The sequence below is a fragment of the Mesoplodon bidens genome, assembly GCF_964165515.1.
Source record: "Mesoplodon bidens genome assembly, contig: HAP1_SCAFFOLD_999, whole genome shotgun sequence".
Classification (NCBI taxonomy): Eukaryota; Metazoa; Chordata; class Mammalia; order Artiodactyla; family Ziphiidae; genus Mesoplodon; species Mesoplodon bidens.
The window spans coordinates 27,395-55,333 of NW_027672483.1; the positions used below are offsets into that span (position 1 = coordinate 27,395).

At 54.8% G+C, this 27,939-nt stretch overlaps 2 protein-coding genes across 2 annotated transcripts; both read right to left on the reverse strand.

The window, feature by feature from the left end:
* Nucleotides 1-6,527: 6,527 nt before the first annotated feature.
* Nucleotides 6,528-10,721, reverse strand: LOC308609891 (melanoma-associated antigen 8-like; the record flags this gene model as incomplete). The annotated part of the gene is made up of 4 exons (XM_081259169.1): nucleotides 6,528-7,596; nucleotides 7,671-7,741; nucleotides 7,891-7,988; nucleotides 10,311-10,721. The coding sequence occupies 4 exons, from the start codon at nucleotides 10,719-10,721 to the stop codon at nucleotides 6,581-6,583; spliced, it is 1,596 nt and encodes a 531-aa protein (XP_081115295.1). The 3' UTR covers nucleotides 6,528-6,580.
* An 11,549-nt stretch (nucleotides 10,722-22,270) lies between these two features.
* On the reverse strand, nucleotides 22,271-26,463 carry LOC308609892 (melanoma-associated antigen 8-like; the record flags this gene model as incomplete). The annotated part of the gene is made up of 4 exons (XM_081259170.1): nucleotides 22,271-23,339; nucleotides 23,414-23,484; nucleotides 23,634-23,731; nucleotides 26,053-26,463. 4 exons carry the CDS (start codon nucleotides 26,461-26,463, stop codon nucleotides 22,324-22,326), a joined length of 1,596 nt encoding a protein of 531 aa, XP_081115296.1. The 3' UTR covers nucleotides 22,271-22,323.
* Between the last annotated feature and the right edge of the window lie 1,476 nt (nucleotides 26,464-27,939).

A 27,939-nucleotide genomic window follows, 5' to 3' on the forward strand; every position in this document is an offset into this window, starting at 1 on the left:
AGCCCCTGGGTACACACTCAGGGCACGCACCTCCCCTTGACTCCTGGCACTGCCTGCGCCTCCTCTGCTCTGTGGCCTGAGGACACGGTCCTCAGACTTGGGCCTTCGCCTCCCGGTTCCTGGAGCCCCTGTAAGAGGGATGGAGGGGGCACCCCTTGTGTAGACTGTGGCACAGCCCTGGGACCCTCGGTGCTGGTAGGAGGGATGGGCCGGACTCTGTGAGATCCCCCCAGTTCTGGGTTCTGGGGTGGGTGGTCTCCTCGGGGCTGGCTCGTAGTGCTCACCGTTCCCCTTAAGGGCCTGGACTCTCCCCTTTGTGGGCCTGAGGGGAAACTCAGAACAAGACCCCGAGTCTGAACAGAAAGCAGTGAGGGGGCCCCACATGTGGCCGCACCTGTCCAGGGCCTCCCGAGGGTCCTAGGGTGGGGACATTCTGGGTCCTCACCTCCTGCCTGGCCTCCCAGCACTGACCACAGGGGCAGGTTTCTGTGGAGGCCCCCGTACCAGGACTGAGGGTCTGCTCAGTCTGCCCTCGGGGTCCTGGGAGTCCACCCTCTGCGGACCTGAAGCCTCACCCCTCACACCAAACACCTGACCTCCCGAGGACCCTGAGCCAGAAGTCAGGAAACATCTCATCTGCTGACCGTGCTCTGGCGCCTCCAAGGCCCCCGCGGAAGGGCAAAGGATCCCTCCCTGTGTTGGGGTCTAACGTCCTCAATCCTGGCTTCCTCGCGTGCAGGCTGGACTCTGGGCAGGACCTGGGATTGTCCCGTCTGCCACTGTGAGTCCCTGCTCCTTCTACCAGGGCGCCAGTCTCTCAGAGACCCGGACGTCAGGACGTCAGGACAGGCCTACTGTGCTCATCCCGCCCCGGGGCCTCCCACGGCCACCTGCCAGGGCGGGGACCTGGTGGGTCCTTTTTGTCCTCTCTCAGGGTCCCCTAAGGGCTCTAACTCTAGTCCACCAGGGACCTGACATTTTACCCTCTGCCCTCATGAGACCCCGCCCCTTATCCCAGGTCCCCAGCTTCTCTGAGGCCCGGATGTCAGGATGTGCTGCTGTGCTCATCCCACCCTATGGCCTCCCAGGGCCAGCTCTGTTCTGGGGTCCAGGCTGCCCTCAGTCCTCCCTCAGGGCCCTCACCTTGACTCCACGCAGGACCTGGGATTCTCTCCTGTGCCCGCCTGAGACACCACCCCTTATACCCCCTCCCCAGCCTCTCTGAGACCCCGCCCCTTTTAACCCCTCACCAGGGTCTCTGAGACCCGGATGTCAGGAAGTGCTGCATGGGGTCATCCCACCCTATCGCCTCCCCAGGGGCCCCTCTCTTCTGGGGTCCAGGGTCCGCTCATTCCTCCCTCAGGTTCCTCACCTCGACTCCCGGCAGGTCCTGGGATTCTTCCCTCCGCCCTCTTTAGGCCCCGTCCCTTACACCAGGTCCCCAGTGTCTCTGAGACCTGGAGGCGGAAGTCAAATCTCCTTGCCAAGTGCTCATTCCGGCCCGGGACTGCCCAGGGCTGATGGCAGGGGCGGGGATCAGTGGGGTCCCCTCTGTCCTCCTTCAGAGTCCTCAGCTTGAGCCCTGGCAGGTCCGGGGACGCCCCCTGTGTTCACCCGAGGCCGGACCCTCACACCAAGGCTTTCACTGTCCCGAGAGCCCCAGGGGGAATCTATGGACAAAACATCAGGCCACCAAGCCCAGGGCTTCTCAGGGCTGAGATGATCCCGCGGGGGTCCCTCAGCGCTCCCTCGGCTCCTCACCTTGACTCTCCGCTGGCGGCCCCTCATGCACAGACATCTGAGTGCCTCTCTCACCTCCCCACACGGGAGAGTCCTCCCACGAGCACCCTCAGCGCCAGGGGCTCTCGGTTCTCGCACCCGAGACGCAGAGCCCAACCCTCGTGCCCCCGCCCACCCGGGAGCCTGAGCCCCCTTCCTGTCACGAGCGTCGTCGCCCCCCAACCCACGCCCCGCCCCAGCGGGACCTCCCCTAACGCCTACCTAACGCACCTGCGCCCAGGAGTCCTCCCCATCGACCCCCGCCTCAGCCAGGAGTACCTCCCCCTTCCTCCCGCCACACGCAGCAGCCTTTAGCCCTCCCCTCCCTTGTAGGCCCCTGGGGCGGGGACCAGCCCATCCCGACCTCCCGACCCCCTCAGCCAGTCCTCCTCTCCTCTGGCCCCAAGGCCGGCCACACCCGCCCAGCAGGAAGCCCTCCGCTCCGGGCCCCCCCACGCTTAGCCATTAGCCCCACCCTCTGCACGCCGACTCGAGAACGCCCCCCACCAGCCAGCGGTCCTCCCCTCGGACCCAAACACATGGGGACCCTTCCCTCAGCCTCGCTTCAGCCCGCTGCCCTCCACCACCGCTCTCCCACTCCCAACCGAGCAGCCCGTAGCCCTCCCCCCACCTCCACTCCTTCCCAGGGCCCTGGTACCTGCGGAGTCCAGCCCCCGGCAAAGCCCCCGCCTGTCTCCTGACTTGCTCTGACTCTGTGGATGACTCCGGAGTCCCGCTCAGAAGGGGCTGAAGAGCTCGTCTCAGCAGCCGACGGTCCCAGGCACTCCGTGCGAACGCCACGCGGGTTTCCGGGTGCTCCCGGAAGCTCCAGGAAGATTCAGGAGAAAGTTCTAGACGTCTCTTTACAGAGAAAGTGGTTGGATGAGAAGAGCACGTGAGGAGGCGCTTTGCTATGGAAGCAGCAAAAGCCTTGCGCACTGAGGGTCTGAGGTCCCAAGGTTTGGCGCCTCTGGAGGCAAAAGACACGCCCATTGGCCTTGCACCAATAGGAAGGCCTCCCTGCAAGGCTGTGGAGTTGGGGGAGCAAACTTGGCGATGCAGAGCCCATTGTGGCAAATATGTCAATTTGTCTTTACAGGTGGTTTTCTACTGTGATTGATAATGTCATAAACCTATTCTGATTTCTTTTGTTTTTTTTAATTTTTGAATTTTATTTTATGTATTCTTTTATACAGCAGGTTCTTACTAGTTACCCATTTTGTACATATTAGTGTACATTTGTCAATCCCAATCTCCCAATTCATCACACCACCCCCCCCCGCCCCCAACATTTTCCCACCTTGGTGTCCACATGTCTGTGCTCTACATCTGTGTCTCTGTTTCTGCCCTGCAAACCGGTTCATCTGTACCATTTTTCTAGGTTCCACACATATGCATTAATATACGATATTTGTTTTTCTCTCTCTGACTTCCTTCACTCTGTATGACAGTCTCTAGGATCCATCCACGTCTCTACAAACGACCCATTTCGTTCCTTTGTACAGCTGAGTAATAAAGCAACAGTAATAAAGCTCTTCTTTATATGGACTGATTTCTTGTCTAGTTGTATCAACTAGCCACCTTCTCACATGGCACAAGAGGATGAGGCAGCTGTCTGGGGTCTCTTTTATAAGGGAGCTAATCTCATCCATGAGGGCTCCCCCATCATAGGCTAATCACTTCCCCGCGCCCCACCTCCAAATCCCATCCCTTTGCGGGTTAGAATTTCACAGGTGAATGAGGGGGAGAGGATTACAAATATTCAGTCCGTAGCAGTGTCAGTCCAACTATTGTTGCTCCTATGTTCCCTTTTTCCTGCTGAGATAATCAAGTTTTTCATTTACATTTTAACTTCTCTACTGCCTTTTCAGGCAATTATCAGTTTTCGCTAAAACTTTACAATTCACCTATGAAATGGAAGAAGAACCCTCACCATGTCTGGGTCTGCAAAGTGCCTACCCTACCCTCTCACTGGAGAGGTGTCCCACAGGTGCTGAGCAGGAATCCGACTCTGGACCCCCACCCTCACCCGCAGCAATCCTTTCCCTCCATTGCCCACTGCGGAGGCCACACTCAGCTGAAACGTTCCGAGAAATTTATTAAAGAGAAACATTGACTGAAACCATTGAACGGAGGGCATGATAACACAGAGAGGAACTTCTAACGGCCACCGGACCCCACGGGTCCCCCCCCCAGGGTCCCCAACAAGGTGCCTCCGCTACACCCCACCCATCGGCCCTCCATCCCCCCACAGTCTCCCTTCCTGAGGGCCCCACATGTGGCCTCTCTCCAGGACGATGTGTGCTGGCAATGCCTGCTCCCCGCAGGGAAGCCCCTCCCGCTATGGCCCACATGCCTGGGGCCTGGCCCTGCCCTATGGTGGGCACAGGACAGTCCCACAGCAGGGCACGCACCACTGAGCCGACGACGTGGTGTCCCGAAGAACAACCCGGTGGCCATTAATTGTACTGGTAATTACTTTCACATTTCCAAGTAAATTCCTATTGCAATGCTGTGTTATCTAGGTTGGGATCACAAACTATGAAGGAGTGTTTCCCAGTTGATTTTACAAATACCAAAATTCAGCCTTGTATTGGATCAGTACAAATATATGTGGTCAATACCATTCACAAACGTAGAAACTGAAGCTTATTAAATACTATTATTAATATACAGAAATCAGTTGCATCTGTATACACTAAAAACAAAGTATCAGAAAGAGAAATTAAGGAAACTATCTCATTTACCATTGCATCACAATGATAGAATACCTAGGAATAAACCTACCTAAGGAGGCAAAAGACCTGTACCCTGAAAAGTATAACAGTGATGAAAGAAACTGAAGACAACACAAACAGATGGAAAGATAACATTGCATTCTTGAACTGGAAGCATCGGTAGTGTTAAAATGACCATACTACTCAAGTCAACCTACAGAACTGCAATCAATGCAATTCCTATGAAAATACTCTTGGCATTTTACACAGAATTTGCACAAATAATTTAAAATTTTCTATGGAAACACAAAAGACCCTGAAGAGCCAAAACAATCTTGAGAAAGAACAACAGAGCTGGAGGAATCATACGCCCTGGTTTCACACTACAGTAATCAAAACAGTATGGGACTGGCACAAAAACAGACAAATAGATCAATGGAACAGGATAGAAAGCAAAGAAATAAACCCACGCACCTATGGTCAATTAATCTACAACAAACTAGGCAGGAATACAGTATACACTGGAGAAAAGACAGTCTCTTCAAAAAGTGGTGCTGAGAGAACTGAACAGCTCCATGTAAAAGAATGAAATTAGACCATTGTCCAACAGCATAAACAAAAATAAATGCAAAATAGGGTAAAGGCCTAAATGTAAGACCGGATACTATAAAACTCCTAGAGGGAAACACAGGCAGAACACTCTTTGACATAAATCACAGCAATATTTTTTTTGGATCTATCTCCTAAGGAAAAGAAGTAAAGGGAAAAATAAACAAATGGGACCTAACTAAACTTAAAAGCTTTTTTGCACAACAAAGGAAACCACTGACCAAACTAAAAGACAACCTATTGAATGGGAGAAAAGATTTGCAGCTGAAGTGACTGACAAAGGATTAATATCCAGTATATATAAACAGCTCATACAACTCAACATCAAGAAAACAAACAACCCAATTACAAACATGGGCAGAAGAACTGAATAGACATTTTTTCAAGGAGAAAATGCAGATGGCCAACAGGCACATGAAATGATCCTCCACATCACTAATCATCAGGCAACTGCAAGTCAAATCCACAAAGAGATATCACCTCACACCTAGTCAGAATGGCTCTCATGAAAAAGAACACAAATAACAAATGTAGGTAAGGATGTGGAGAAAAGGGAACCCTTGTACGCTGTTGGGAGAATGTAAGATTGGTGCAGCCACTGGGGAAAACAGCATAGAGGTTTCTCAAAAAACTAAAAACAGAACTACCATAGGATCCTGCAATTCCACTCCTGGGTATATATCCCCTCAAAACCCCACTAATTCGAAAAGATCCATGCACCCCAATGCTCACAGAAGCATTATTTACAATTGCAAAGATATGGAAGCTACCTAAGTGTCCGTCGACAAATGAATGGATAAAGAACAGGTACTGTATATGTACAATGGACTACTACTCAGCCATAAAAATGGAACAAACTTTTGCCTTTTGCAGCAACATGGATGGACTTGGAGGGCAATATGCTAAGTGAAGTAAGTCAGACAGGGAACGGCAAATAATGCACGATATCACTCACAGGTGGAATCTAAAAGATACAACAAACTAGTGAATATATCAAAAAAAGAAGCAGACTCAAAGATACAGAGAACAAACTAGTTAGTGCTTATCAGTAGGGATGAGGGAGGGGCACTACAGGGATGGAGGAGTGGGAGGCACAAACTTTGGGGTGTAAGACGGGCTACAAGGATGTATTGTACAACATGGGGAATAGAGCCAATATTTGGTAACAACTGTAAATTGAATGTAACCTTTAAAAATTGTATAAAAAATACAAAGTATTGGCATTTAAAACATCTTCTATGAAAAAGAACAACATTTGAAAAAGCACTAAAGGAAACAGATGAATTTCCACGTCATCTTAGAAAACAGGAAAACAAAGATGCTACACCGGGTTGCCCCAACTTGCCCGGGCCCTCACTGCTTAGAAGGCTGACCACTCCCTCTTCAAACTCAGAGTGAAGGATCAGCCTCCCTTCCTGCCCCACGGGAGAAGCTGCTGGACGTGGGCCTGGAAGGAGCCTGGCTGCTGCTCTGGCTCAGGGTCCCTGTTCCTCGTCGCTCACACCCTCTGCAGACAGGGATGGGAAGGACCTGGGATCCCATTCACTGACCCTGTGCAGATGCTCCAGGACCTGACACTTGCTGGTCTCCGCGTAGGCCCGGGGACCCCAGAGGAACTCGTAGCGGGCGGGGTCGCTGTGGGGCACCTGCCGGTACTCCACGTAGCCCTCCTGCACCCACACTTTGGTGAGGAGCTCCCTGGGCTCCCCATAGATGTAGTGCTCCCTCCCGGCACACACACCTATCTTGCTAAGTGCTCTCCAGACCACCTCCTCAGGGGCAACAGAGTCGGCCTCCAGGAGGATCAGGCCCAGGAGCAGCAACAGGAGGCCGGTCTTGGGCATGCTCGGCCTGTCACTCAGCATCCCATCGTAGGTGAGGCCCAGGGTGGGGACGAGGACATAGGAGTGATTGCTGGGGTCCACTTCCTTCACGTCGTGGCCAAGGACCAGCCGCATGTCCTCAGAGGCTCGCCTGAAGACCATGGGGAAGTGGTCCTGGTAATCTTCGAGGATGGTCAGCATTTCTGCCTTTGTGGTCAACTCCTTGGTGTGATGCTTGAACAGCAGGAACCCCATCAGTTCATCCACCTTCTGACATAGAGCATGTTGGAGCACATCTTCCTGGTCATGCCAGGTGCTCGGCCCTTCCTCATCTTGGGGGCTGAGGCCGTCGTCTTCAGATTGGCTCCATGGAGGGGTGGCCATGGCAGTGGGGGAGGGGCTCTGGGGGGGACTGGGTTCTCCAGCATCAGCCACCTCCTCCAAGGTGCCCAGGAACAGGTCAGAGTAAGAAGAGGAGGACGAGGGGGATACGGCCTCCTCCCCCTCAGCCCCCAACAGCTGTGCCTCCACCAGGCCCTGGACCGGGACTGGGGTCTGGAAGTCTGCCTCCGGCTGGCGGAGCTCACTCATCTCGACCAGGGGCATGATGCCTGGGGTCGGGCCGCCGACGGGAGTGTGGGCAGGGGTGACAGGTAGGGACCACGGACCTGGGGGAGAGAGGGCGTGTGAGCGGCCTCGGCGGAGAAAGGCACCCTGGGCAGCTCTGACAAAAGTCACTTACAGGTCTCGTCTTCAGGGGTGCCCTCGGGCCTCACAGGGGCGCTCCTCCTGGGCGGCCTGTCCCCTGCCAACCTGAAGAAGGAAGTGAGGGGGCTCCTCAGGGTGCAGCCAGCACGGCCCCAGGTTCTGGGGCTGAACAGGATGGTGGGGTGACTCGGGTGTTGTGGGGTCCCCTCTGTTCTGGGAGGGGGAGCCCCTGGGTACACACTCAGGGCACGCACCTCCCCTTGACTCCTGGCACTGCCTGCGCCTCCTCTGCTCTGTGGCCTGAGGACACGGTCCTCAGACTTGGGCCTTCGCCTCCCGGTTCCTGGAGCCCCTGTAAGAGGGATGGAGGGGGCACCTCTTGTGTAGACTGTGGCACAGCCCTGGGACCCTCGGTGCTGGTAGGAGGGATGGGCCGGACTCTGTGAGATCCCCCCAGTTCTGGGTTCTGGGGTGGGTGGTCTCCTCGGGGCTGGCTCGTAGTGCTCACCGTTCCCCTTAAGGGCCTGGACTCTCCCCTTTGTGGGCCTGAGGGGAAACTCAGAACAAGACCCCGAGTCTGAACAGAAAGCAGTGAGGGGGCCCCACATGTGGCCGCACCTGTCCAGGGCCTCCCGAGGGTCCTAGGGTGGGGACATTCTGGGTCCTCACCTCCTGCCTGGCCTCCCAGCACTGACCACAGGGGCAGGTTTCTGTGGAGGCCCCTGTACCAGGACTGAGGGTCTGCTCAGTCTGCCCTCGGGGTCCTGGGAGTCCACCCTCTGCGGACCTGAAGCCTCACCCCTCACACCAAACACCTGACCTCCCGAGGACCCTGAGCCAGAAGTCAGGAAACATCTCATCTGCTGACCGTGCTCTGGCGCCTCCAAGGCCCCCGCGGAAGGGCAAAGGATCCCTCCCTGTGTTGGGGTCTAACGTCCTCAATCCTGGCTTCCTCGCATGCAGGCTGGACTCTGGGCAGGACCTGGGATTGTCCCGTCTGCCACTGTGAGTCCCTGCTCCTTCTACCAGGGCGCCAGTCTCTCAGAGACCCGGACGTCAGGACGTCAGGACAGGCCTACTGTGCTCATCCCGCCCCGGGGCCTCCCACGGCCACCTGCCAGGGCGGGGACCTGGTGGGTCCTTTTTGTCCTCTCTCAGGGTCCCCTAAGGGCTCTAACTCTAGTCCACCAGGGACCTGACATTTTACCCTCTGCCCTCATGAGACCCCGCCCCTTATCCCAGGTCCCCAGCTTCTCTGAGGCCCGGATGTCAGGATGTGCTGCTGTGCTCATCCCACCCTATGGCCTCCCAGGGCCAGCTCTGTTCTGGGGTCCAGGCTGCCCTCAGTCCTCCCTCAGGGCCCTCACCTTGACTCCACGCAGGACCTGGGATTCTCTCCTGTGCCCGCCTGAGACCCCGCCCCTTATACCCCCTCCCCAGCCTCTCTGAGACCCCGCCCCTTTTAACCCCTCACCAGGGTCTCTGAGACCCGGATGTCAGGAAGTGCTGCATGGGGTCATCCCACCCTATCGCCTCCCCAGGGGCCCCTCTCTTCTGGGGTCCAGGGTCTGCTCATTCCTCCCTCAGGTTCCTCACCTCGACTCCCGGCAGGTCCTGGGATTCTTCCCTCCGCCCTCTTTAGGCCCCGTCCCTTACACCAGGTCCCCAGTGTCTCTGAGACCTGGAGGCGGAAGTCAAATCTCCTTGCCAAGTGCTCATTCCGGCCCGGGACTGCCCAGGGCTGATGGCAGGGGCGGGGATCAGTGGGGTCCCCTCTGTCCTCCTTCAGAGTCCTCAGCTTGAGCCCTGGCAGGTCCGGGGACGCCCCCTGTGTTCACCCGAGGCCGGACCCTCACACCAAGGCTTTCACTGTCCCGAGAGCCCCAGGGGGAATCTATGGACAAAACATCAGGCCACCAAGCCCAGGGCTTCTCAGGGCTGAGATGATCCCGCGGGGGTCCCTCAGCGCTCCCTCGGCTCCTCACCTTGACTCTCCGCTGGCGGCCCCTCATGCACAGACATCTGAGTGCCTCTCTCACCTCCCCACACGGGAGAGTCCTCCCACGAGCACCCTCAGCGCCAGGGGCTCTCGGTTCTCGCACCCGAGACGCAGAGCCCAACCCTCGTGCCCCCGCCCACCCGGGAGCCTGAGCCCCCTTCCTGTCACGAGCGTCGTCGCCCCCCAACCCACGCCCCGCCCCGGCGGGACCTCCCCTAACGCCTACCTAACGCACCTGCGCCCAGGAGTCCTCCCCATCGACCCCCGCCTCAGCCAGGAGTACCTCCCCCTTCCTCCCGCCACACGCAGCAGCCTTTAGCCCTCCTCTCCCTTGTAGGCCCCTGGGGCGGGGGCCAGCCCATCCCGACCTCCCCACCCCCTCAGCCAGTCCTCCTCTCCTCTGGCCCCAAGGCCGGCCACACCCGCCCAGCAGGAAGCCCTCCGCTCCGGGCCCCCCCACGCTTAGACATTAGCCCCACCCTCTACGCTCCGACTCGAAAACGCCCCCCACCAGCCACCCCACCAGCCAGCGATCCTCCCCTCGGAACCGAACACAGGGGGACCCTTCCCTCAGCCCCCCTTCAACCCGCTGCCCTCTGCCGCCATTCCCCCACTCCCAACCGAGCAGCCCGTAGCCCTCCCCCCACCTCCACTCCTTCCCAGGGCCCCTGGTACCTGCGGAGTCCAGCCCCCGGCAAAGCCCCCGCCTGTCTCCTGACTTGCTCTGACTCTGTGGATGACTCCGGAGTCCCGCTCAGAAGGGGCTGAAGAGCTCGTCTCAGCAGCCGACGGTCCCAGGCACTCCGTGCGAACGCCACGCGGGTTTCCGGGTGCTCCCGGAAGCTCCAGGAAGATTCGGGAGAAAGTTCTAGACGTCTCTTTACAGAGAAAGTGGTTGGATGAGAAGAGCACGTGAGGAGGCGCTTTGCTATGGAAGCAGCAGAAGCCTTGCGCACTGAGGGTCTGAGGTCCCAAGGTTTGGCGCCTCTGGAGGCAAAAGACACGCCCATTGGCCTTGCACCAATAGGAAGGCCTCCCTGCAAGGCTGTGGAGTTGGGGGAGCAAACTTGGCGAAGCAGAGCCCATTGTGGCAAATATGTCAATTTGTCTTTACAGGTGGTTTTCTACTGTGATTGATAATGTCATAAACCTATTCTGATTTCTTTTGTTTTTTTTAATTTTTGAATTTTATTTTATGTATTCTTTTATACAGCAGGTTCTTACTAGTTACCCATTTTGTACATATTAGTGTACATTTGTCAATCCCAATCTCCCAATTCATCACACCACCACCCCCGCCCCCACCATTTTCCCACCTTGGTGTCCACATGTCTGTGCTCTACATCTGTGTCTCTGTTTCTGCCCTGCAAACCGGTTCATCTGTACCATTTTTCTAGGGTCCACACATATGCATTAATATACGATATTTGTTTTTCTCTCTCTGACTTCCTTCACTCTGTATGACAGTCTCTAGGATCCATCCACGTCTCTACAAACGACCCATTTCGTTCCTTTGTACAGCTGAGTAATAAAGCAACAGTAATAAAGCTCTTCTTTATATGGACTGATTTCTTGTCTAGTTGTATCAACTAGCCACCTTCTCACATGGCACAAGAGGATGAGGCAGCTGTCTGGGGTCTCTTTTATAAGGGAGCTAATCTCATCCATGAGGGCTCCCCCATCATGGGCTAATCACTTCCCAGCGCCCCACCTCCAAATCCCATCCCTTTGGGGGTTAGAATTTCACAGGTGAATGAGGGGGAGAGGATTACAAATATTCAGTCCGTAGCACTGTCAGTCCAACTATTGTTGCTCCTATGTTCCCTTTTTCCTGCTGAGATAATCAAGTTTTTCATTTACATTTTAACTTCTCTACTGCCTTTTCAGGCAATTATCAGTTTTCGCTAAAACTTTACAATTCACCGATGAAATGGAAGAAGAACCCTCACCATGTCTGGGTCTGCAAAGTGCCTACCCTACCCTCTCACTGGAGAGGTGTCCCACAGGTGCTGAGCAGGAATCCGACTCTGGACCCCCACCCTCACCCGCAGCAATCCTTTCCCTCCATTGCCCACTGCGGAGGCCACACTCAGCTGAAACGTTCCGAGAAATTTATTAAAGAGAAACATTGACTGAAACCATTGAACGGAGGGCATGATAACACAGAGAGGAACTTCTAACGGCCACCGGACCCCACGGGTCCCCCCCCCAGGGTCCCCAACAAGGTGCCTCCGCTACACCCCACCCATCGGCCCTCCATCCCCCCACAGTCTCCCTTCCTGAGGGCGCCACATGTGGCCTCTCTCCAGGACGATGTGTGCTGGCAATGCCTGCTCCCCGCAGGGAAGCCCCTCCCGCTATGGCCCACATGCCTGGGGCCTGGCCCTGCCCTATGGTGGGCACAGGACAGTCCCACAGCAGGGCACGCACCACTGAGCCGACGACGTGGTGTCCCGAAGAACAACCCGGTGGCCATTAATTGTACTGGTAATTACTTTCACATTTCCAAGTAAATTCCTATTGCAATGCTGTGTTATCTAGGTTGGGATCACAAACTATGAAGGAGTGTTTCCCAGTTGATTTTACAAATACCAAAATTCAGCCTTGTATTGGATCAGTACAAATATATGTGGTCAATACCATTCACAAACGTAGAAACTGAAGCTTATTAAATACTATTATTAATATACAGAAATCAGTTGCATCTGTATACACTAAAAACAAAGTATCAGAAAGAGAAATTAAGGAAACTATCTCATTTACCATTGCATCACAATGATAGAATACCTAGGAATAAACCTACCTAAGGAGGCAAAAGACCTGTACCCTGAAAAGTATAACAGTGATGAAAGAAACTGAAGACAACACAAACAGATGGAAAGATAACATTGCATTCTTGAATTGGAAGCATCAGTAGTGTTAAAATGACCATACTACTCAAGTCAACCTACAGAACTGCAATCAATGCAATTCCTATGAAAATACTCTTGGCATTTTACACAGAATTTGCACAAATAATTTAAAATTTTCTATGGAAACACAAAAGACCCTGAAGAGCCAAAACAATCTTGAGAAAGAACAACAGAGCTGGAGGAATCATACGCCCTGGTTTCACACTACAGTAATCAAAACAGTATGGGACTGGCACAAAAACAGACAAATAGATCAATGGAACAGGATAGAAAGCAAAGAAATAAACCCACGCACCTATGGTCAATTAATCTACAACAAACTAGGCAGGAATACAGTATACACTGGAGAAAAGACAGTCTCTTCAAAAAGTGGTGCTGAGAGAACTGAACAGCTCCATGTAAAAGAATGAAATTAGACCATTGTCCAACAGCATAAACAAAAATAAATGCAAAATAGGGTAAAGGCCTAAATGTAAGACCGGATACTATAAAACTCCTAGAGGGAAACACAGGCAGAACACTCTTTGACATAAATCACAGCAATATTTTTTTGGACCTATCTCCTAAGGAAAAGAAGTAAAAGGAAAAATAAACAAATGGGACCTAACTAAACTTAAAAGCTTTTTTGCACAACAAAGGAAACCACTGACCAAACTAAAAGACAACCTATTGAATGGGAGAAAAGATTTGCAGCTGAAGTGACTGACAAAGGATTAATATCCAGTATATATAAACAGCTCATACAACTCAACATCAAGAAAACAAACAACCCAATTACAAACATGGGCAGAAGAACTGAATAGACATTTTTTCAAGGAGAAAATGCAGATGGCCAACAGGCACATGAAATGATCCTCCACATCACTAATCATCAGGCAACTGCAAGTCAAATCCACAAAGAGATATCACCTCACACCTAGTCAGAATGGCTCTCATGAAAAAGAACACAAATAACAAATGTAGGTAAGGATGTGGAGAAAAGGGAACCCTTGTACGCTGTTGGGAGAATGTAAGATTGGTGCAGCCACTGGGGAAAACAGCATAGAGGTTTCTCAAAAAACTAAAAACAGAACTACCATAGGATCCTGCAATTCCACTCCTGGGTATATATCCCCTCAAAACCCCACTAATTCGAAAAGATCCATGCACCCCAATGCTCACAGAAGCATTATTTACAATTGCAAAGATATGGAAGCTACCTAAGTGTCCGTCGACAAATGAATGGATAAAGAACAGGTACTGTATATGTACAATGGACTACTACTCAGCCATAAAAATGGAACAAACTTTTGCCTTTTGCAGCAACATGGATGGACTTGGAGGGCAATATGCTAAGTGAAGTAAGTCAGACAGGGAACGGCAAATAATGCACGATATCACTCACAGGTGGAATCTAAAAGATACAACAAACTAGTGAATATATCAAAAAAAGAAGCAGACTCAAAGATACAGAGAACAAACTAGTTAGTGCTTATCAGTAGGGATGAGGGAGGGGCACTACAGGGATGGAGGAGTGGGAGGCACAAACTTTGGGGTGTAAGACGGGCTACAAGGATGTATTGTACAACATGGGGAATAGAGCCAATATTTGGTAACAACTGTAAATTGAATGTAACCTTTAAAAATTGTATAAAAAATACAAAGTATTGGCATTTAAAACATCTTCTATGAAAAAGAACAACATTTGAAAAAGCACTAAAGGAAACAGATGAATTTCCACGTTATCTTAGAAAACAGGAAAACAAAGATGCTACACCGGGTTGCCCCAACTTGCCCGGGCCCTCACTGCTTAGAAGGCTGACCACTCCCTCTTCAAACTCAGAGTGAAGGATCAGCCTCCCTTCCTGCCCCACGGGAGAAGCTGCTGGACGTGGGCCTGGAAGGAGCCTGGCTGCTGCTCTGGCTCAGGGTCCCTGTTCCTCGTCGCTCACACCCTCTGCAGACAGGGATGGGAAGGACCTGGGATCCCATTCACTGACCCTGTGCAGATGCTCCAGGACCTGACACTTGCTGGTCTCCGCGTAGGCCCGGGGACCCCAGAGGAACTCGTAGCGGGCGGGGTCGCTGTGGGGCACCTGCCGGTACTCCACGTAGCCCTCCTGCACCCACACTTTGGTGAGGAGCTCCCTGGGCTCCCCATAGATGTAGTGCTCCCTCCCGGCACACACACCTATCTTGCTAAGTGCTCTCCAGACCACCTCCTCAGGGGCAACAGAGTCGGCCTCCAGGAGGATCAGGCCCAGGAGCAGCAACAGGAGGCCGGTCTTGGGCATGCTCGGCCTGTCACTCAGCATCCCATCGTAGGTGAGGCCCAGGGTGGGGACGAGGACATAGGAGTGATTGCTGGGGTCCACTTCCTTCACGTCGTGGCCAAGGACCAGCCGCATGTCCTCAGAGGCTCGCCTGAAGACCATGGGGAAGTGGTCCTGGTAATCTTCGAGGATGGTCAGCATTTCTGCCTTTGTGGTCAACTCCTTGGTGTGATGCTTGAACAGCAGGAACCCCATCAGTTCATCCACCTTCTGACATAGAGCATGTTGGAGCACATCTTCCTGGTCATGCCAGGTGCTCGGCCCTTCCTCATCTTGGGGGCTGAGGCCGTCGTCTTCAGATTGGCTCCATGGAGGGGTGGCCATGGCAGTGGGGGAGGGGCTCTGGGGGGGACTGGGTTCTCCAGCATCAGCCACCTCCTCCAAGGTGCCCAGGAACAGGTCAGAGTAAGAAGAGGAGGACGAGGGGGATACGGCCTCCTCCCCCTCAGCCCCCAACAGCTGTGCCTCCACCAGGCCCTGGACCGGGACTGGGGTCTGGAAGTCTGCCTCCGGCTGGCGGAGCTCACTCATCTCGACCAGGGGCATGATGCCTGGGGTCGGGCCGCCGACGGGAGTGTGGGCAGGGGTGACAGGTAGGGACCACGGACCTGGGGGAGACAGGGCGTGTGAGCGGCCTCGGCGGAGAAAGGCACCCTGGGCAGCTCTGACAAAAGTCACTTACAGGTCTCGTCTTCAGGGGTGCCCTCGGGCCTCACAGGGGCGCTCCTCCTGGGCGGCCTGTCCCCTGCCAACCTGAAGAAGGAAGTGAGGGGGCTCCTCAGGGTGCAGCCAGCACGGCCCCAGGTTCTGGGGCTGAACAGGATGGTGGGGTGACTCGGGTGTTGTGGGGTCCCCTCTGTTCTGGGAGGGGGAGCCCCTGGGTACACACTCAGGGCACGCACCTCCCCTTGACTCCTGGCACTGCCTGCGCCTCCTCTGCTCTGTGGCCTGAGGACACGGTCCTCAGACTTGGGCCTTCGCCTCCCGGTTCCTGGAGCCCCTGTAAGAGGGATGGAGGGGGCACCCCTTGTGTAGACTGTGGCACAGCCCTGGGCCCCTCGGTGCTGGTAGGAGGGATGGGCCGGACTCTGTGAGATCCCCCCAGTTCTGGGTTCTGGGGTGGGTGGTCTCCTCGGGGCTGGCTCGTAGTGCTCACCGTTCCCCTTAAGGGCCTGGACTCTCCCCTTTGTGGGCCTGAGGGGAAACTCAGAACAAGACCCCGAGTCTGAACAGAAAGCAGTGAGGGGGCCCCACATGTGGCCGCACCTGTCCAGGGCCTCCCGAGGGTCCTAGGGTGGGGACATTCTGGGTCCTCACCTCCTGCCTGGCCTCCCAGCACTGACCACAGGGGCAGGTTTCTGTGGAGGCCCCCGTACCAGGACTGAGGGTCTGCTCAGTCTGCCCTCGGGGTCCTGGGAGTCCACCCTCTGCGGACCTGAAGCCTCACCCCTCACACCAAACACCTGACCTCCCGAGGACCCTGAGCCAGAAGTCAGGAAACATCTCATCTGCTGACCGTGCTCTGGCGCCTCCAAGGCCCCCGCGGAAGGGCAAAGGATCCCTCCCTGTGTTGGGGTCTAACGTCCTCAATCCTGGCTTCCTCGCGTGCAGGCTGGACTCTGGGCAGGACCTGGGATTGTCCCGTCTGCCACTGTGAGTCCCTGCTCCTTCTACCAGGGCGCCAGTCTCTCAGAGACCCGGACGTCAGGACGTCAGGACAGGCCTACTGTGCTCATCCCGCCCCGGGGCCTCCCACGGCCACCTGCCAGGGCGGGGACCTGGTGGGTCCTTTTTGTCCTCTCTCAGGGTCCCCTAAGGGCTCTAACTCTAGTCCACCAGGGACCTGACATTTTACCCTCTGCCCTCATGAGACCCCGCCCCTTATCCCAGGTCCCCAGCTTCTCTGAGGCCCGGATGTCAGGATGTGCTGCTGTGCTCATCCCACCCTATGGCCTCCCAGGGCCAGCTCTGTTCTGGGGTCCAGGCTGCCCTCAGTCCTCCCTCAGGGCCCTCACCTTGACTCCACGCAGGACCTGGGATTCTCTCCTGTGCCCGCCTGAGACCCCGCCCCTTATACCCCCTCCCCAGCCTCTCTGAGACCCCGCCCCTTTTAACCCCTCACCAGGGTCTCTGAGACCCGGATGTCAGGAAGTGCTGCATGGGGTCATCCCACCCTATCGCCTCCCCAGGGGCCCCTCTCTTCTGGGGTCCAGGGTCCGCTCATTCCTCCCTCAGGTTCCTCACCTCGACTCCCGGCAGGTCCTGGGATTCTTCCCTCCGCCCTCTTTAGGCCCCGTCCCTTACACCAGGTCCCCAGTGTCTCTGAGACCTGGAGGCGGAAGTCAAATCTCCTTGCCAAGTGCTCATTCCGGCCCGGGACTGCCCAGGGCTGATGGCAGGGGCGGGGATCAGTGGGGTCCCCTCTGTCCTCCTTCAGAGTCCTCAGCTTGAGCCCTGGCAGGTCCGGGGACGCCCCCTGTGTTCACCCGAGGCCGGACCCTCACACCAAGGCTTTCACTGTCCCGAGAGCCCCAGGGGGAATCTATGGACAAAACATCAGGCCACCAAGCCCAGGGCTTCTCAGGGCTGAGATGATCCCGCGGGGGTCCCTCAGCGCTCCCTCGGCTCCTCACCTTGACTCTCCGCTGGCGGCCCCTCATGCACAGACATCTGAGTGCTTCTCTCACCTCCCCACACGGGAGAGTCCTCCCACGAGCACCCTCAGCGCCAGGGGCTCTCGGTTCTCGCACCCGAGACGCAGAGCCCAACCCTCGTGCCCCCGCCCACCCGGGAGCCTGAGCCCCCTTCCTGTCACGAGCGTCGTCGCCCCCCAACCCACGCCCCGCCCCGGCGGGACCTCCCCTAACGCCTACCTAACGCACCTGCGCCCAGGAGTCCTCCCCATCGACCCCCGCCTCAGCCAGGAGTACCTCCCCCTTCCTCCCGCCACACGCAGCAGCCTTTAGCCCTCCTCTCCCTTGTAGGCCCCTGGGGCGGGGGCCAGCCCATCCCAACCTCCCCACCCCCTCAGCCAGTCCTCCTCTCCTCTGGCCCCAAGGCCGGCCACACCCGCCCAGCAGGAAGCCCTCCGCTCCGGGCCCCCCCACGCTTAGACATTAGCCCCACCCTCTACGCTCCGACTCGAAAACGCCCCCCACCAGCCACCCCACCAGCCAGCGATCCTCCCCTCGGAACCGAACACAGGGGGACCCTTCCCTCAGCCCCCCTTCAACCCGCTGCCCTCTGCCGCCATTCCCCCACTCCCAACCGAGCAGCCCGTAGCCCTCCCCCCACCTCCACTCCTTCCCAGGGCCCCTGGTACCTGCGGAGTCCAGCCCCCGGCAAAGCCCCCGCCTGTCTCCTGACTTGCTCTGACTCTGTGGATGACTCCGGAGTCCCGCTCAGAAGGGGCTGAAGAGCTCGTCTCAGCAGCCGACGGTCCCAGGCACTCTGTGCGAACGCCACGCGGGTTTCCGGGTGCTCCCGGAAGCTCCAGGAAGATTCGGGAGAAAGTTCTAGACGTCTCTTTACAGAGAAAGTGGTTGGATGAGAAGAGCACGTGAGGAGGCGCTTTGCTATGGAAGCAGCAGAAGCCTTGCGCACTGAGGGTCTGAGGTCCCAAGGTTTGGCGCCTCTGGAGGCAAAAGACACGCCCATTGGCCTTGCACCAATAGGAAGGCCTCCCTGCAAGGCTGTGGAGTTGGGGGAGCAAACTTGGCGAAGCAGAGCCCATTGTGGCAAATATGTCAATTTGTCTTTACAGGTGGTTTTCTACTGTGATTGATAATGTCATAAACCTATTCTGATTTCTTTTGTTTTTTTTAATTTTTGAATTTTATTTTATGTATTCTTTTATACAGCAGGTTCTTACTAGTTACCCATTTTGTACATATTAGTGTACATTTGTCAATCCCAATCTCCCAATTCATCACACCACCACCCCCGCCCCCACCATTTTCCCACCTTGGTGTCCACATGTCTGTGCTCTACATCTGTGTCTCTGTTTCTGCCCTGCAAACCGGTTCATCTGTACCATTTTTCTAGGGTCCACACATATGCATTAATATACGATATTTGTTTTTCTCTCTCTGACTTCCTTCACTCTGTATGACAGTCTCTAGGATCCATCCACGTCTCTACAAACGACCCATTTCGTTCCTTTGTACAGCTGAGTAATAAAGCAACAGTAATAAAGCTCTTCTTTATATGGACTGATTTCTTGTCTAGTTGTATCAACTAGCCACCTTCTCACATGGCACAAGAGGATGAGGCAGCTGTCTGGGGTCTCTTTTATAAGGGAGCTAATCTCATCCATGAGGGCTCCCCCATCATGGGCTAATCACTTCCCAGCGCCCCACCTCCAAATCCCATCCCTTTGGGGGTTAGAATTTCACAGGTGAATGAGGGGGAGAGGATTACAAATATTCAGTCCGTAGCACTGTCAGTCCAACTATTGTTGCTCCTATGTTCCCTTTTTCCTGCTGAGATAATCAAGTTTTTCATTTACATTTTAACTTCTCTACTGCCTTTTCAGGCAATTATCAGTTTTCGCTAAAACTTTACAATTCACCTATGAAATGGAAGAAGAACCCTCACCATGTCTGGGTCTGCAAAGTGCCTACCCTACCCTCTCACTGGAGAGGTGTCCCACAGGTGCTGAGCAGGAATCCGACTCTGGACCCCCACCCTCACCCGCAGCAATCCTTTCCCTCCATTGCCCACTGCGGAGGCCACACTCAGCTGAAACGTTCCGAGAAATTTATTAAAGAGAAACATTGACTGAAACCATTGAACGGAGGGCATGATAACACAGAGAGGAACTTCTAACGGCCACCGGACCCCACGGGTCCCCCCCCCCAGGGTCCCCAACAAGGTGCCTCCGCTACACCCCACCCATCGGCCCTCCATCCCCCCACAGTCTCCCTTCCTGAGGGCGCCACATGTGGCCTCTCTCCAGGACGATGTGTGCTGGCAATGCCTGCTCCCCGCAGGGAAGCCCCTCCCGCTATGGCCCACATGCCTGGGGCCTGGCCCTGCCCTATGGTGGGCACAGGACAGTCCCACAGCAGGGCACGCACCACTGAGCCGACGACGTGGTGTCCCGAAGAACAACCCGGTGGCCATTAATTGTACTGGTAATTACTTTCACATTTCCAAGTAAATTCCTATTGCAATGCTGTGTTATCTAGGTTGGGATCACAAACTATGAAGGAGTGTTTCCCAGTTGATTTTACAAATACCAAAATTCAGCCTTGTATTGGATCAGTACAAATATATGTGGTCAATACCATTCACAAACGTAGAAACTGAAGCTTATTAAATACTATTATTAATATACAGAAATCAGTTGCATCTGTATACACTAAAAACAAAGTATCAGAAAGAGAAATTAAGGAAACTATCTCATTTACCATTGCATCACAATGATAGAATACCTAGGAATAAACCTACCTAAGGAGGCAAAAGACCTGTACCCTGAAAAGTATAACAGTGATGAAAGAAACTGAAGACAACACAAACAGATGGAAAGATAACATTGCATTCTTGAATTGGAAGCATCCGTAGTGTTAAAATGACCATACTACTCAAGTCAACCTACAGAACTGCAATCAATGCAATTCCTATGAAAATACTCTTGGCATTTTACACAGAATTTGCACAAATAATTTAAAATTTTCTATGGAAACACAAAAGACCCTGAAGAGCCAAAACAATCTTGAGAAAGAACAACAGAGCTGGAGGAATCATACGCCCTGGTTTCACACTACAGTAATCAAAACAGTATGGGACTGGCACAAAAACAGACAAATAGATCAATGGAACAGGATAGAAAGCAAAGAAATAAACCCACGCACCTATGGTCAATTAATCTACAACAAACTAGGCAGGAATACAGTATACACTGGAGAAAAGACAGTCTCTTCAAAAAGTGGTGCTGAGAGAACTGAACAGCTACATGTAAAAGAATGAAATTAGACCATTGTCCAACAGCATAAACAAAAATAAATGCAAAATAGGGTAAAGGCCTAAATGTAAGACCGGATACTATAAAACTCCTAGAGGGAAACACAGGCAGAACACTCTTTGACATAAATCACAGCAATATTTTTTTGGACCTATCTCCTAAGGAAAAGAAGTAAAGGGAAAAATAAACAAATGGGACCTAACTAAACTTAAAAGCTTTTTTGCACAACAAAGGAAACCACTGACCAAACTAAAAGACAACCTATTGAATGGGAGAAAAGATTTGCAGCTGAAGTGACTGACAAAGGATTAATATCCAGTATATATAAACAGCTCATACAACTCAACATCAAGAAAACAAACAACCCAATTACAAACATGGGCAGAAGAACTGAATAGACATTTTTTCAAGGAGAAAATGCAGATGGCCAACAGGCACATGAAATGATCCTCCACATCACTAATCATCAGGCAACTGCAAGTCAAATCCACAAAGAGATATCACCTCACACCTAGTCAGAATGGCTCTCATGAAAAAGAACACAAATAACAAATGTAGGTAAGGATGTGGAGAAAAGGGAACCCTTGTACGCTGTTGGGAGAATGTAAGATTGGTGCAGCCACTGGGGAAAACAGCATAGAGGTTTCTCAAAAAACTAAAAACAGAACTACCATAGGATCCTGCAATTCCACTCCTGGGTATATATCCCCTCAAAACCCCACTAATTCGAAAAGATCCATGCACCCCAATGCTCACAGAAGCATTATTTACAATTGCAAAGATATGGAAGCTACCTAAGTGTCCGTCGACAAATGAATGGATAAAGAACAGGTACTATATATGTACAATGGACTACTACTCAGCCATAAAAATGGAACAAACTTTTGCCTTTTGCAGCAACATGGATGGACTTGGAGGGCAATATGCTAAGTGAAGTAAGTCAGACAGGGAACGGCAAATAATGCACGATATCACTCACAGGTGGAATCTAAAAGATACAACAAACTAGTGAATATATCAAAAAAAGAAGCAGACTCAAAGATACAGAGAACAAACTAGTTAGTGCTTATCAGTAGGGATGAGGGAGGGGCACTACAGGGATGGAGGAGTGGGAGGCACAAACTTTGGGGTGTAAGACGGGCTACAAGGATGTATTGTACAACATGGGGAATAGAGCCAATATTTGGTAACAACTGTAAATTGAATGTAACCTTTAAAAATTGTATAAAAAATACAAAGTATTGGCATTTAAAACATCTTCTATGAAAAAGAACAACATTTGAAAAAGCACTAAAGGAAACAGATGAATTTCCACGTCATCTTAGAAAACAGGAAAACAAAGATGCTACACCGGGTTGCCCCAACTTGCCCGGGCCCTCACTGCTTAGAAGGCTGACCACTCCCTCTTCAAACTCAGAGTGAAGGATCAGCCTCCCTTCCTGCCCCACGGGAGAAGCTGCTGGACGTGGGCCTGGAAGGAGCCTGGCTGCTGCTCTGGCTCAGGGTCCCTGTTCCTCGTCGCTCACACCCTCTGCAGACAGGGATGGGAAGGACCTGGGATCCCATTCACTGACCCTGTGCAGATGCTCCAGGACCTGACACTTGCTGGTCTCCGCGTAGGCCCGGGGACCCCAGAGGAACTCGTAGCGGGCGGGGTCGCTGTGGGGCACCTGCCGGTACTCCACGTAGCCCTCCTGCACCCACACTTTGGTGAGGAGCTCCCTGGGCTCCCCATAGATGTAGTGCTCCCTCCCGGCACACACACCTATCTTGCTAAGTGCTCTCCAGACCACCTCCTCAGGGGCAACAGAGTCGGCCTCCAGGAGGATCAGGCCCAGGAGCAGCAACAGGAGGCCGGTCTTGGGCATGCTCGGCCTGTCACTCAGCATCCCATCGTAGGTGAGGCCCAGGGTGGGGACGAGGACATAGGAGTGATTGCTGGGGTCCACTTCCTTCACGTCGTGGCCAAGGACCAGCCGCATGTCCTCAGAGGCTCGCCTGAAGACCATGGGGAAGTGGTCCTGGTAATCTTCGAGGATGGTCAGCATTTCTGCCTTTGTGGTCAACTCCTTGGTGTGATGCTTGAACAGCAGGAACCCCATCAGTTCATCCACCTTCTGACATAGAGCATGTTGGAGCACATCTTCCTGGTCATGCCAGGTGCTCGGCCCTTCCTCATCTTGGGGGCTGAGGCCGTCGTCTTCAGATTGGCTCCATGGAGGGGTGGCCATGGCAGTGGGGGAGGGGCTCTGGGGGGGACTGGGTTCTCCAGCATCAGCCACCTCCTCCAAGGTGCCCAGGAACAGGTCAGAGTAAGAAGAGGAGGACGAGGGGGATACGGCCTCCTCCCCCTCAGCCCCCAACAGCTGTGCCTCCACCAGGCCCTGGACCGGGACTGGGGTCTGGAAGTCTGCCTCCGGCTGGCGGAGCTCACTCATCTCGACCAGGGGCATGATGCCTGGGGTCGGGCCGCCGACGGGAGTGTGGGCAGGGGTGACAGGTAGGGACCACGGACCTGGGGGAGAGAGGGCGTGTGAGCGGCCTCGGCGGAGAAAGGCACCCTGGGCAGCTCTGACAAAAGTCACTTACAGGTCTCGTCTTCAGGGGTGCCCTCGGGCCTCACAGGGGCGCTCCTCCTGGGCGGCCTGTCCCCTGCCAACCTGAAGAAGGAAGTGAGGGGGCTCCTCAGGGTGCAGCCAGCACGGCCCCAGGTTCTGGGGCTGAACAGGATGGTGGGGTGACTCGGGTGTTGTGGGGTCCCCTCTGTTCTTGGAGGGGGAGCCCCTGGGTACACACTCAGGGCACGCACCTCCCCTTGACTCCTGGCACTGCCTGCGCCTCCTCTGCTCTGTGGCCTGAGGACACGGTCCTCAGACTTGGGCCTTCGCCTCCCGGTTCCTGGAGCCCCTGTAAGAGGGATGGAGGGGGCACCCCTTGTGTAGACTGTGGCACAGCCCTGGGCCCCTCGGTGCTGGTAGGAGGGATGGGCCGGACTCTGTGAGATACCCCCAGTTCTGGGTTCTGGGGTGGGTGGTCTCCTCGGGGCTGGCTCGTAGTGCTCACCGTTCCCCTTAAGGGCCTGGACTCTCCCCTTTGTGGGCCTGAGGGGAAACTCAGAACAAGACCCCGAGTCTGAACAGAAAGCAGTGAGGGGGCCCCACATGTGGCTGCACCTGTCCAGGGCCTCCCGAGGGTCCTAGGGTGGGGACATTCTGGGTCCTCACCTCCTGCCTGGCCTCCCAGCACTGACCACAGGGGCAGGTTTCTGTGGAGGCCCCTGTACCAGGACTGAGGGTCTGCTCAGTCTGCCCTCGGGGTCCTGGGAGTCCACCCTCTGCGGACCTGAAGCCTCACCCCTCACACCAAACACCTGACCTCCCGAGGACCCTGAGCCAGAAGTCAGGAAACATCTCATCTGCTGACCGTGCTCTGGCGCCTCCAAGGCCCCCGCGGAAGGGCAAAGGATCCCTCCCTGTGTTGGGGTCTAACGTCCTCAATCCTGGCTTCCTCGCGTGCAGGCTGGACTCTGGGCAGGACCTGGGATTGTCCCGTCTGCCACTGTGAGTCCCTGCTCCTTCTACCAGGGCGCCAGTCTCTCAGAGACCCGGACGTCAGGACGTCAGGACAGGCCTACTGTGCTCATCCCGCCCCGGGGCCTCCCACGGCCACCTGCCAGGGCGGGGACCTGGTGGGTCCTTTTTGTCCTCTCTCAGGGTCCCCTAAGGGCTCTAACTCTAGTCCACCAGGGACCTGACATTTTACCCTCTGCCCTCATGAGACCCCGCCCCTTATCCCAGGTCCCCAGCTTCTCTGAGGCCCGGATGTCAGGATGTGCTGCTGTGCTCATCCCACCCTATGGCCTCCCAGGGCCAGCTCTGTTCTGGGGTCCAGGCTGCCCTCAGTCCTCCCTCAGGGCCCTCACCTTGACTCCACGCAGGACCTGGGATTCTCTCCTGTGCCCGCCTGAGACCCCGCCCCTTATACCCCCTCCCCAGCCTCTCTGAGACCCCGCCCCTTTTAACCCCTCACCAGGGTCTCTGAGACCCGGATGTCAGGAAGTGCTGCATGGGGTCATCCCACCCTATCACCTCCCCAGGGGCCCCTCTCTTCTGGGGTCCAGGGTCCGCTCATTCCTCCCTCAGGTTCCTCACCTCGACTCCCGGCAGGTCCTGGGATTCTTCCCTCCGCCCTCTTTAGGCCCCGTCCCTTACACCAGGTCCCCAGTGTCTCTGAGACCTGGAGGCGGAAGTCAAATCTCCTTGCCAAGTGCTCATTCCGGCCCGGGACTGCCCAGGGCTGATGGCAGGGGCGGGGATCAGTGGGGTCCCCTCTGTCCTCCTTCAGAGTCCTCAGCTTGAGCCCTGGCAGGTCCGGGGACGCCCCCTGTGTTCACCCGAGGCCGGACCCTCACACCAAGGCTTTCACTGTCCCGAGAGCCCCAGGGGGAATCTATGGACAAAACATCAGGCCACCAAGCCCAGGGCTTCTCAGGGCTGAGATGATCCCGCGGGGGTCCCTCAGCGCTCCCTCGGCTCCTCACCTTGACTCTCCGCTGGCGGCCCCTCATGCACAGACATCTGAGTGCCTCTCTCACCTCCCCACACGGGAGAGTCCTCCCACGAGCACCCTCAGCGCCAGGGGCCCTCGGTTCTCGCACCCGAGACGCAGAGCCCAACCCTCGTGCCCCCGCCCACCCGGGAGCCTGAGCCCCCTTCCTGTCACGAGCGTCGTCGCCCCCCAACCCACGCCCCGCCCCGGCGGGACCTCCCCTAACGCCTACCTAACGCACCTGCGCCCAGGAGTCCTCCCCATCGACCCCCGCCTCAGCCAGGAGTACCTCCCCCTTCCTCCCGCCACACGCAGCAGCCTTTAGCCCTCCTCTCCCTTGTAGGCCCCTGGGGCGGGGGCCAGCCCATCCCGACCTCCCCACCCCCTCAGCCAGTCCTCCTCTCCTCTGGCCCCAAGGCCGGCCACACCCGCCCAGCAGGAAGCCCTCTGCTCCGGCCCCCCCACGCTTAGACATTAGCCCCACCCTCTACGCTCCGACTCGAAAACGCACCCCACCAGCCACCCCAGCAGCCAGCGGTCCTCCCCTCCGACCCGAACACGGGGGGACCCTTCCCTCAGCCCCCCTTCAACCCGCTGCCCTCCGCCGCCGCTCCCCCACTCCCAACCGAGCAGCCCGTAGCCCTCCCCCCACCTCCACTCCTTCCCAGGGCCCCCGGTACCTGCGGAGTCCAGCCCCCGGCAAAGCCCCCGCCTGTCTCCTGACTTGCTCTGACTCTGTGGATGACTCCGGAGTCCCGCTCAGAAGGGGCTGAAGAGCTCGTCTCAGCAGCCGACGGTCCCAGGCACTCCGTGCGAACGCCACGCGGGTTTCCGGGTGCTCCCGGAAGCTCCAGGAAGATTCGGGAGAAAGTTCTAGACGTCTCTTTACAGAGAAAGTGGTTGGATGAGAAGAGCACGTGAGGAGGCGCTTTGCTATGGAAGCAGCAGAAGCCTTGCGCACTGAGGGTCTGAGGTCCCAAGGTTTGGCGCCTCTGGAGGCAAAAGACACGCCCATTGGCCTTGCACCAATAGGAAGGCCTCCCTGCAAGGCTGTGGAGTTGGGGGAGCAAACTTGGCGAAGCAGAGCCCATTGTGGCAAATATGTCAATTTGTCTTTACAGGTGGTTTTCTACTGTGATTGATAATGTCATAAACCTATTCTGATTTCTTTTGTTTTTTTTAATTTTTGAATTTTATTTTATGTATTCTTTTATACAGCAGGTTCTTACTAGTTACCCATTTTGTACATATTAGTGTACATTTGTCAATCCCAATCTCCCAATTCATCACACCACCACCCCCGCCCCCACCATTTTCCCACCTTGGTGTCCACATGTCTGTGCTCTACATCTGTGTCTCTGTTTCTGCCCTGCAAACCGGTTCATCTGTACCATTTTTCTAGGGTCCACACATATGCATTAATATACGATATTTGTTTTTCTCTCTCTGACTTCCTTCACTCTGTATGACAGTCTCTAGGATCCATCCACGTCTCTACAAACGACCCATTTCGTTCCTTTGTACAGCTGAGTAATAAAGCAACAGTAATAAAGCTCTTCTTTATATGGACTGATTTCTTGTCTAGTTGTATCAACTAGCCACCTTCTCACATGGCACAAGAGGATGAGGCAGCTGTCTGGGGTCTCTTTTATAAGGGAGCTAATCTCATCCATGAGGGCTCCCCCATCATGGGCTAATCACTTCCCAGCGCCCCACCTCCAAATCCCATCCCTTTGGGGGTTAGAATTTCACAGGTGAATGAGGGGGAGAGGATTACAAATATTCAGTCCGTAGCACTGTCAGTCCAACTATTGTTGCTCCTATGTTCCCTTTTTCCTGCTGAGATAATCAAGTTTTTCATTTACATTTTAACTTCTCTACTGCCTTTTCAGGCAATTATCAGTTTTCGCTAAAACTTTACAATTCACCTATGAAATGGAAGAAGAACCCTCACCATGTCTGGGTCTGCAAAGTGCCTACCCTACCCTCTCACTGGAGAGGTGTCCCACAGGTGCTGAGCAGGAATCCGACTCTGGACCCCCACCCTCACCCGCAGCAATCCTTTCCCTCCATTGCCCACTGCGGAGGCCACACTCAGCTGAAACGTTCCGAGAAATTTATTAAAGAGAAACATTGACTGAAACCATTGAACGGAGGGCATGATAACACAGAGAGGAACTTCTAACGGCCACCGGACCCCACGGGTCCCCCCCCCCAGGGTCCCCAACAAGGTGCCTCCGCTACACCCCACCCATCGGCCCTCCATCCCCCCACAGTCTCCCTTCCTGAGGGCGCCACATGTGGCCTCTCTCCAGGACGATGTGTGCTGGCAATGCCTGCTCCCCGCAGGGAAGCCCCTCCCGCTATGGCCCACATGCCTGGGGCCTGGCCCTGCCCTATGGTGGGCACAGGACAGTCCCACAGCAGGGCACGCACCACTGAGCCGACGACGTGGTGTCCCGAAGAACAACCCGGTGGCCATTAATTGTACTGGTAATTACTTTCACATTTCCAAGTAAATTCCTATTGCAATGCTGTGTTATCTAGGTTGGGATCACAAACTATGA